We start from the raw sequence: 12,050 nt of genomic DNA on the forward strand, positions 1-12,050 counted from the left end.
AGCAAACTTTGCGGACCTGCTAACAACGTGAGCTGTTTTCAAGGCTACACAACCTATGGATTTTCCATTATAACTCCAAACAAAAATGTCCTTGGTTGGAGATTATTATTCTTCCTCTTCTGATGATGATGGGGAAATAAAAATAACTGGAAATCGTAAAGAAAAAAAGAAAATATATATTAGTCTTACAAATAAAGATTTTGATTCTTCAGATGAAGAAAGGTTTATAATTAACTATGTAAAGTTTTTATTTATAAAAGGTGTTGTAATTAAAACGTAGTGGCGTCCCATTAAAAAAAAATTACTTTTCTAAAGAAGTAAGTTTGACTTCTCTTCTTCCTTTACCTAAAAGTGGATCTTTAAAAGTAGCTAGTAATTTACTTTTCTGAAATTCCTTTTATATTATTTATTCTTACAAATTTAAATTCAGACACACATAAGAGAATTGCTATAACAAAAAATGTATTAAATAAAAAGCATAAAGACGAAGTTTTTAGCCAAGAAAATGAAGTTTTTTTTTTTTTAAGATCTAATTCAATTTTTTTTTCTATTTTCTATTTTTTATAAAATAAAAAGTTAACATCTTTGGAAAGTAATAAAGCTGAGATTTCAGAAGTGAAAGAGGAAAGTTTTACTGCACCTTATCCCCAAGCCGGTTTTTAATTTTTTAAATCTTTATATAAAACTAGTATAATTGAATAAATAAATAAATAATTTTTAACGTTTTACCTTGAAATAATAAAAAATTAAAATTACTCTTATTTTTTTTAAAAAAAAAATTAATTATTTAAAATCGTTTAATCTAACCTAACCTATTTTATTTAAAATTCTGTAGAGTAGTTATTGTTATCTGCTATTTTAACTTCAAAATTTTAAATTATTTTTGCTTTAAGAAAAAGAAATCTGAATTTTTTTTTTTTAAAATAATTTTTTTAAAAAAACTTTTATTATAGCTTGAAATATTATTACTATTAAGTAAGAAATTATTAAATTATGTATATTTATAATTAATTTTTTTTATGTACTACGAAGAAGGAAGTTTTAATTATGAATCGAGATTTTGTTTTTATTTCAAAATATTTTTTATGGATTCTCTTTTTTATAAATTGTGATGGATTTCAAGATTTCACTATTGTAAACTTATAAGACTTTTATTTAAATTTTAGGCGTTTATAAATGTTTTAAGGATGTTAAAACTATTTTAATTTAATTTTTATTTGAATTTTAGTTTTTTATAAAGTTTTTGTTATTATGGATATTAAAAATTATTGAAGTAAATATTTTGGAAAATACTGAAATTTTTATATTAAATTATAAATATTTATGATTGACTAAAGATTTACATAAATTTTTAAATTATATATTTTAATTATGAATTTAATTTTGTTTTTATTACTTTTTCTTACATATTTTGGTAGTTGACTTTTATTTTTATTTTATAATTCTTATAAAAATTAACTTGGTAAATTTTTATAAAATTTGAACTATAAAAAAAAAATTAAAATTTAATTTTTTTTTTGTATAAAAATTTTCACATTATTTCTTTACTTTTTGAAGATTTAAAAGTAAAACAGTCGCTTTCACCAATAAAAAACTTCGTTTTGTTTCCACGTGGTAGCGGTGCATATTATAGTTCACTTTACTTTGTTATCATTATAATGTATTATTATTTTTATTATTATTATTATAAGAATTATCACTTCAATTATTACTATTATTTTTTATATCATTAAAAAATTGGTCATCAAAAAATTTTATTATTTAAAACTATTAATAAATAATTAAATACTATTTAAATTTTTATTGGTTAAAATTATTTGTTTTTGCATGGAAAAATATTGTTTAATAATTTTTAAATAATTATAAGGAAAAGTAGCCAATGAAATGATTTATAAATCTTTTATTATTTTCAAGCACGTTAAAATAATATCATACAATTTGAAGGGTTTTTTCGACCGGTAGCAGAAGAGCCCGTAACCCTGCACGTACCCGGAAGTACTCACGATGATGTACTATTTTGCAACTTTTTATTATTGTTATTATTATTATTATTATTATTATTATTATTATTATTATTATTATTATTATTATTATTATTATTATTATATTAAAGTTTTATACTTATTTTTAGAATTCACTGCTTTTGTACATATTTACAAACAAATTCAAACTTTATATATATAAAGTTTTTCTTTTACAAAGTTGTTTTTTTTATATACTATTATTAAAAGTTCCACGTGATAATAAAATTATTCTTATTTTATAAATGAATTGTTAAAGATCTTAATAAAAAGTTTTCTTTTAACTTTATAAAACTTTTTTTTCTGTACTGAAAATAATAATATTGTAAAATATTTATTAAATTTTAGTATAAACATTATATTAAAATTTTTACTAATAAACTTTTTATCTACTTTTAATATTATTATCGTTACCTTATTAGAAATCTTTTTTTTAAAAATTATACCAAATTTTACTATAATACTTTCTTATTAAATATTTTTTTACACATGCATTTTTAGTTTTCTCTTGATAATACTTTACATAATTATATATATATATTTGTTAAATAAAAAATAGTTTAAAAATAAAAAAACAAATTGTTTTAATAAAAGTTTATTAAGTTTTACTGTTTGTCACTTATATTTTATCTTTTTATAAAATATTTTGTTATTGATTTGCCCTATTACTTTATTTTTATTAGCTTATTTATTTTGTTATAATTCTGTGAAAACTAATTTTATTGGTTATTATTAGCTTGATTTATTTATAAGGTAATTGATTGGCGCCATTTATATTTTATTTGAGTGGTTCATTTTTGGTTATCGCTTTTTATAGTAAAAAAAAAGTTTTATTATATAAAATAGTGAATACTATTAATAAATTTTATAAAAAAAGAGTTTAAGAAAACTTTTTGGAAAAAATCATCCTCAAAACATCCAGCTTATTGACTTTGATGATTCGATTCGGCTTGAAGAAAATCGAAAATGGCTTCAACTTCACGGTCATGAAAAGCCGAAAGCCCCGTTAAGCGTGATGGTAATTTTACTTTTTATTATCTTTATTTAGTTTTATTTATATATTTTATTGTTTTATAGTAGAAAAATTAAAAAAAATTAAAAATATTTTAAAATATTTTTTATTTCTCAACTTTGATTGAAAGATATAAAAAAATTATTTAGAAATACAAAAGAAAACAATATTAATTATAAAAATAACTAAAAATAAAAAATAACTTATATTTTTATAGAAAAAAAAGTTTTTTTTTATATTTATTTATTTTTATATTATCTTATAAGAAAAGATTTTTTATTTATTTACAGTTATAAAATATTTTATATAATTTTTTTTATTTTTACTAATACTAAAAACTTTTTTATTTTTTATAGCAAAAAGAATTTTTTTAATACTTATTTTCATTTAAAAGTTTTCCTTTTTATTTAGAGTTACAATTTATATATATCTATTTTCTAAGTATTCGTATAAAATATAAAAAGTTTTTTTATATGTATATTTTTATTAATAGTAAAATCTTTTATATTTATTTATAGTAAATAATTTTCTTTTTATTATTTATAAAGAAATAAGTTTTTTTTATCAATTTATTTTTTAATAATTTTTTTACAATAAAAAGTTTTCCTTTTTATTTATAGTTATAAAAAAATTTATTTATATATTTTGTTACATATTTTGTAAAAAGTTATTTATTTATTTATTATTTTTTAATTAGTAATAACTTTTTATATATTATTTTTCACAGTAAAAAGCTTATTTAGTTACATATTTTTTTTATTACCTAAAGAACTTGTTTTGTTTCTTATTTTTTTTTTATTAATAACTTTTTTTATACTTCATTTTTTTTATATTATTATTATATTTACTTTTATATTATATTATTAATAATTTATACTTATTTCTATTTTTATTTTAAATTACTATTACTGTAAAAACTTTTTATTGTATTTATTAGTTTTTTATTGTTTTTTATTTTTTATTTATTATTTCTATAAATTTAATTATATTTATTATATTTTTTTTGTATATTTCTAGATATTTATTATTATTAATACAAAAAATTTAAATATTAATTTTATATATCTATTATTTTTATTATATTTATTATATTTTCTTGTATATCTCGTTATATATATTAGTATATATGAAAAAGTTTTTATTATTTTTTTATAAAAGTTAAGCGTTGGTTCTGGAATTCAGAAGCGAAAGCACCAAATTACTTTTTTGGCTTCGCAGGCCAAAAGGAATGCCGAAGCTTTAGAAGAACAGTATTATTATTATTATTATTATTATTATTATTATTATTATTATTATTATTATTATTATTATTATTATTATTATTATTATTATTATTATTATTATTATTATTAATTATTATTATTATTATTTTAAAAAAAATAATTTTGAGTTTTGATTTTAATTTATTTTATTTACTTTCATCTCGAATTTAATTTAATTATTTTTTGTTTCTTTTGAAAAATAAAGAAATAAATTTTTACTATAATTTTAAATTACATTGTTATTATTATTGTTAATACTTTGAAAAAGAAAAATTTAATTTAATTTTTGATTCTAAATTATTTCGATTTAAATTTATTATTTATTATTTTTTATAAATAAAAATTAATAATAATTATTTTCATAAATGTTATATTATTATTTTTATTTACTATTATTATATATTTATTTCAAAAAAATAGTTAATTTTATATTTTAAATTTAAATTATATTATTTTTTTATTTATTATTATTATAATTTGAAAAACTAATTAATTTTAAATTTTTAAATTAAATTATTTTTTTATTATAATTTATCATTTTTTGAAAATATAAATTTCAGTTCTAATTATAATATCTAATTTTACTCGAATTTAAATAATTTTATTATTATAATTTTGAAAAAAGTAGTTAATTTCGAATTTTGGATTCGAGTTATATTATTAGTTACTTATTTTTTTAAAAAACTGCTATTCTTTAATTTCGATTCTTATCTATATTTTTGATTTCATTTCGAATTTATATTATAATTATTAATTATTTTTAATAGAAAAAGAAATTAATTTTTACTTCGATTTTTATATTTTATTACTAATGAAAAGACAACAAATTTTATGATTTCCAAATTTTTTTTAATAAAAAAAGTTAATTATAATTTTTTTTTCTCAAATTATATTCTTTTTTATTAAAAAAAGGAAATTAATTTTCTAATCTAAATTTACTTTAAAAATTTAGTTGGGCTTCTTGTCGCTCGAAGCAAAGAGCTGGACGCTCAACGTACGGATTTATGTAAAGTTACCGGAATTTTGAATTAAATTTTTTTTGAAGTTAATTCCAAACAGTGTTTGGCTTATTAATAAAAAGATGAACAATTTAATTTTTTTTTGGATTATAATTTTGAATTTAATTCAAAATTAGTTTTAATTTAATTTAGTAAATGTTGCGTATTAGAATAGGAAAAGATGATCTTTTTGGCGTAGTAAAATGAAAATAAGGTTTACTCAAATTTATATGAACCAACTTCTATACATTCCACTTATTTTACAAATTGAAATAATTTTTTTTTTAAATTTATATAAAACAGTTTCTCTACAAACAAATTTTTTTAACTTAAATTTGTTAAGTAAATTTCATTAAATTGATAATAAATAATGCGGGAACTTCGCCATAGCTAAATTAATTCGCCGTCGTAGTTAATTTAATTAAGCATTCACTTTCTGTTATATGAGACATTTACTATACCTTCTGTTTCCCGATGTTAAATTTCTTTAAATTTATATAAAATTTAAGCGGGGGAAACTTGAAGTAGATAAAATAATCTTTCCATCGTAGTAAAAGAATTTAAGCTTTTATTTAAATTTATATAAACCAATTTCTATGTCAAATTATTTACGAATTGAATTAAATTTTTTATTTATCTATATAAAACAATTTTTATACAAAATAAAATTATTTTTAAAATAATTTATATTTGCCAATTAAATTTATATGAAATTGATGAATTAAAGCTGAAAAATCGTCGTAGCTTAAATAACTTGCCATGGTAGTAAATTTATTTAAGCATTTACTTTATGTTATACAAGAGAATTACTATTGTAAATTAAGTTTATATAAAATTTAAAATTTGTAGAACCTCTAAGTAGATAAAAGTCTTTTTAGCGTAGTAAAAAAATTTAAGCAATTATTTTAATTTATATAAAATAATTTCTATACAAACAAATTATTTACAAGTTAGATTAAATTTTATAAATTTATTTAAAACAAATAAAATAATTTTTCCATCTTAGTAAAAACATTTATCCTTTATTTAAATTTACCAAAAATAATTACGATAATCAAAATATTTACAAAGTAAATAATTTTTTAAATTAATACAAACAATTTTTATGCAAATAGATGTATTAATTATATTAAATTTATTTATTAAAATTTTGTCGTAACAATGTGAAGAACACCCAACAATTTAATTACAAACACCTTGAACTATAGCCAGCACATTTTTTAGGATATAAACTACCTAAACTTTTTTTGGGCCTATCTTAGAATCCCGACTATTGAAACGTCTTTAGAACTTTTATGACATCATTATAATATTTTAAATTTTTTTTTTTATAGGTGTGGGGGGTGTGTTAAAACTCTTAAATCGTAAAGACATCGCTGTCCTTATATTATGAGATATGACCCGAGAGGCCTCAACTGGGAAAGGAGGCTACCCTCCTCAACCCCCTCCGTAATGTAGGGATTTAGAATAAGCAGTTTAACCCTTTAACGAGCAAAACTCTGGGGCTCAAAATAGATTTATTTTACATTCAATGGTAACTAAATTTATCACTTTATTATGTTTTGTTGATTGCTGTCTAATCCGTTAGAACATAGTATTCAACCTTAGACCGAACTTGTTGTTTAGGGTCAATTTCCATTGACTTACGCTTGCACATGGAACCTAGGTGATAAGTGTTAAAACACAGTTACCAGTAACCGCAAGGGGTTAAGTTCTAGCAGAAGTAACGACTAACGACTGTAATGTCAAAACGACAAATAAATAAATTAAATATATAATATACAAGAACACTGCAAGCGATCGTTTTAATTGACAATAAATAAAATAAAATTAGTTTTTATGTAAATAACCCCTAATACATTATAAATATAAATATATCAAAAAATAAAATATCAAAAAAATAAAAAAAAAACCAGAAACATTGAAACTTTTAACTTTTATTTAGTTTGTTAAACAAATAAACTATAAATAAAATAATAATACTTTTAAAAAGAAGGAGCGATCTTGAAATAGTATTTTTTGATACATATCATATTAAGAAATTAGATAGAACCACCGGAGAATATTCAGCTTAAATAGTATGCCTTATATCAATATACTATTTTTTGTTTCACATAATAAAACTAAGAAAGAATCTAAAGAAAATATCAATAGTCCAAATAAACTTATATTTTTAAAATTTTTAAATAAAACTTATTTAGAATAAAAATGGTAAATTTGCCTCTCTCACCCTTAAATTAAAATTTTTTAAAAAATAAACTTTTTTCTTACTCATAAATATTTGATATTGAAAGAAGACGAAATGAATAAAAGTTTAAATTTTCTATTAACTTAAATAAAATGGCTTAAAGGTGTCATCCTACTAATGTATCTAAAACGTTTAGTATCGCCTTTGACAGTTTATAAATGATTTCTTTTACAACCGCAAGTTTGTCAATAAATTTCAGTAACATTTTAAAAAAAAGGAACCGTTTTTTTCATCTTAAAATTGATACCACGCCAAGCTTGCAATGCTTAATATATTTGTATCAAAGAACACAACTTTGTTATAGTATAAGTAACATTATTAGTATAATAAAAGTTATTTAATGGTAAGATAACTTAATATTGTTTTTAAAAAAAAATGCTGAGGGAGACAGAAAAAAAAAGATCAGCATTTTCGCCTGTCGTTGCTTTTCGTATAATATATATAATTATTTTCTATTTAATAACAAATTTTTGCTTACTGTAAATTGAGAAGAAGTATCTGGTTTACATGATTAAGAGGCTTTACATTTTTTTAAAAATGTTTTTTTTTTGTTGCATTTAGAACTGATTTATACCTCTAATATAATTATATTATTAATTCCTTAAATTGCTTAATTGCATGATCAACGCTTTTATATTTAGAATTTAGTAACTTTTTGGACCGACAAAGTTGTCGTGCAAAAATTATACAATTGAAACCAGCTATTTTAAAGGCTTCTCTTAAAAAGTTTTTATTAGTTCTAAAATATTTAAAAAAGAAAATATAATTTTTGGACCTGCCGTGTAGAAATAGTAGAGTTTAGACAAACTATATCCTTGGTTTTTTGTAAAATTTATGTTCTTATTATTTCAAGAACGAGTAAAGCTGTAGCCCGACAGGGTTGCCATGCAGAAATAATTTAGTTTAGACCAGCCTGATTATTAACATTTTAAGAACTCGAATAAAATGAAATTACTATTAAAAAATTTTTAAATTTTTCCAATCTCCTTACCGGGGCCCTTAACGGAGCTTCCTCTAAACTTATTTATAAAACTTTATGATAATAGTAAGTAATCTTTGGAAGCACTCAGTTTATACTTTTTTTAATAAAGATATGATAAGTTTTAGATTATACAATTAATAAATGTAAATTTTTTTAATTTATTTTTTACATAAGCACGATATTAAGCAGAGATTTATAAAAGCATATTATTAATAATAAGAGCACAATAATAAATAAAATTTAGTTTCATCAACCTTAATATAAAATCTAGTATTACTAGTAAAAATCTTCAGGAGTTACAATGTAGCGGACTCAAATTCAAACTGTTATCACTATTATGATAAAAACTACATATCTTTTTAAGCCTGTTTTCGAATTTTGATAAACATAACATCTAAAAAAATTAGCATACGGGATATGTCATAGGCTTTTATTAAAAAATAAACCAACTTTTTAGTGTATATTCTCAGGAGTCAGTGTTTGCTTTTCAATTAATCACCTTTACTAATTTAATGCATAATTTACTCTAGCATGAGCTGAGATGTATCCTCATGTATGGAATTTGCAATGGTAAAAACTAAAAGCAATACTTTTCCAAATACAGTAAAAAAGTTCATACATGTCTAAAAGAATAGAAATTTATATACTAATTAAAAATTAAAGATTACTAACTCCCAATTCAATAAGGTCTTAAAAGAAAACTTACGCTGTTATCCCTGTCGTAACTTTTATTTGTTGCTTTTTAGCTCTTTATTAGAGTTAAAAGGTCATTAACACAAAATAGTATTTAAAGCTTAAAATTAACTTTTTACTTTAAAGCTAACATTTAAAAAACCTTTCAAAAGTTTTTTAAACAAGAAAGCTTTGAGAACTTTATAGCTTTTTGTATTAAAAGTAAAAGTAACGGTGTAAAATACGAATAAAAAAAAAGTTTAATCGAAAACAGCAATGTTTGGCGATTGAGCTGTAAATGTTTATGGTAACAAAAGCAAAAAAAAAAATAAATGTAACGTTTCAATTTTTTAAGGAAAATAAATTAAAAAAGACATATCAAAGGCAACCCAGGTTACTTCTGAATTGCATCTTTTCAAACAAACAGCTTGCTTTTTTTTTTCTTACGGCTTATGTGAAACGCAAATTTTGTTTCCCGATAAAAAATAAATAAAGGTAGCGAGTACTAAAAATTCGAGCCGAAACTTAAAAAGTTTATTACAAAAGTTTTGAACTCTAAAACTTTTCAAGTTAACAAAAGTAAAAAGAGAAAAATTAAAATTTACAACTATTATATTGATAACTAAAAATTCACTTAATACTATTACATTTCTCCAGCACCAGGTACTAAACATGAGCTATTGGACCATGCTTACTCGATCTTTATAAATTTTACTTTTTCAGTATTTTACAATATTATTTTCGTTTTCTTCAAAAATTATGTACAATTTACATGGTATGATCCGGCCTAAGCATATTAACAACGACAATAATCCAAAAAGATTTTATTATTTGTCAAGATCGCTTTTCAACACATTAGAAATTTAACTCCTCTGAACCCCCATAAAAATAGTCTAAAGTTTGTTTTCAATATGTGCATAAAAGCAGGTTTTACTTCTCTATCTTCGTAAAGTTACCCCTTAAGCCACGTTCCAGTTTTGCAAAAAGAAAATAGTCGCTGGGGTCCAGACCTGAACTGTAAGGCGGAAGGTTCAACTCAATAAATCCACGCTCAAGAACTGCAGCATTAGCAACTGCAGAGGTTAAAACCTGAGCACTGTTTTGCGAAAGCCGGCACCTCAAGTGTGCTACGTCTTTCTTTGATAACATCGAGCAGTTTGTGTAATAAATTGCGTATGAGGGATGTGCCACTCCTTAAAAGCCACCATCGAAATATGTCCTTAATATCCCAGAAGATGGTGGCCATAATTTTTTGTTGATATTATTTTAGTAGCCGCTCGATGCGACAACGCCGATCCAGTAAATTCTCTTTTCGTCAAGATTCATAGTAAAGAACCAGAGTTATGTCTCCTGTGAAAATGGACCAATTACTTTTTTCTCATTACCATGGCAATGCTTTAAAATTTCACGACAGCAATATACACGTTTTTTTAGGGTGAAGGAAGAAGTTTAGGCATCCATCTTGTGCTTACCTTTGTGATAGGTAAATGGTCGTGAAGAATTCGAATAAGTGTGGTATATTGCAGTCTCCTTGGTCTTCATACAGCGATCACCTCGTACCACTTCAACAAATTTAATATTATCCGGAACGGTCACTTCTGCGGGAAAGCTTTAAACATTTTTTCAGCGTGATGATCACGGCGAAGAATCGTCATAAACATTACGCAAACGTTTAATTTCTGTAGGTTTAATGCCCTCTTAAGTAAAAAACTTAATTATTGATCTTACTTCTAGCCTAAACATTTTTGCAACTTGGTTAATTATTACTTAGATGTTTGAACAGGCATATGGATGAATTTTTTTCCCCAGCTACTGAGATATAATGTAATTAGGAACTAAAATATCCGCGCGTTTATATTTAATTAGGGAGACCCAGAATTTATGAACCACACCACGTAAATATTTTGGTCATCTAATAAGGTAGAATTATAGAAAAACTAAACAATGCAGAACGTTTACAAGTAGAATCTGCAAATCTAATGAAGGCTTCTTTTAATGTCTACCATGTTGTTTTCTGTTATAATTCATTGTGTTTCTCGATTAAATTTGCGTCTCACACAAGTAATGAGAAAGAAAGAAATAACAAGCTATTGACTGAAAAAATGCAGTTAAGTAGTAACTTAACTTTGATTATTAGCTTCCTTTATTTATTTCTCTTTCCAGCTAGCACTAAAATATTATTTTTTAATTCCCTATCGGCTTTGAAATAATAGACCTAGTTTATTAGTAAATTTTTCAAGTCTCTTCTTATGCGTTTATTGGCTGCACCCACACAGAAAAAAAGTTAAGTACCACAATTTGAAGTTTACTGTGGTGCTGTAGATTCACAGTAAAGTTCTCAATAATTTTTCATCAGGAAAATTTTATACCGTATAATAGAGATAATCAATAACTTTTTAATTGCTCTCTTATGTTATAAGATTATCAAATAAGATCAAATTTAGTCTAATTATTTTTAGTTCGGAGATAATTAACTGTTTTATCATACAAAAATGCACTTCAGCCAATATAAAAAACCTATTAATTTAAGATAATTCAATACATAGCCGAATATGCATTTTCTCACGATATTACTGGTATAGTTGTTATGCATTACTCTTATTCTTCGTGTTGCTTAACCATCTATATCCATAAATTTTAATGTTTGTCCACAACCTTATCTTCCCTAGTAGCTTCTTTTATTTTTAAAATAGGACGTTTACCTATATAAAATTCACCTTATTTTTATAATTTTTATGTTTAGTAATATAACTTTTACAGTTCTTAATTCATAGATTTCATTCTTTTCTTCTTTGCTTAGTTTTGCCCAGTTTTATTAGTTTCATGTATCTTTAGTTTTCACGTAAAAAGCACCT

General features: G+C 22.1%; 1 protein-coding gene across 1 annotated transcript; it reads left to right on the top strand.

The window, feature by feature from the left end:
- Window positions 1-430: 430 nt before the first annotated feature.
- On the top strand, window positions 431-5,313 carry LOC135144917 (uncharacterized; the record flags this gene model as incomplete). Its single annotated transcript, XM_064077046.1, has 6 exons — window positions 431-510; window positions 577-655; window positions 1,945-2,009; window positions 2,899-3,039; window positions 4,192-4,283; window positions 5,248-5,313. Coding segments are annotated over 6 exons (515 nt in total), but the record flags the coding sequence as incomplete, so codon positions are not given.
- Window positions 5,314-12,050: the final 6,737 nt, after the last annotated feature.

Source organism: Zophobas morio, unplaced genomic scaffold (genome assembly GCF_036711695.1).
Source record: "Zophobas morio isolate AGI-343-1 ecotype UQ-CSIRO unplaced genomic scaffold, CSIRO_AGI_Zmor_V1 ptg000113l, whole genome shotgun sequence".
NCBI lineage: Eukaryota > Metazoa > Arthropoda > Insecta > Coleoptera > Tenebrionidae > Zophobas > Zophobas morio.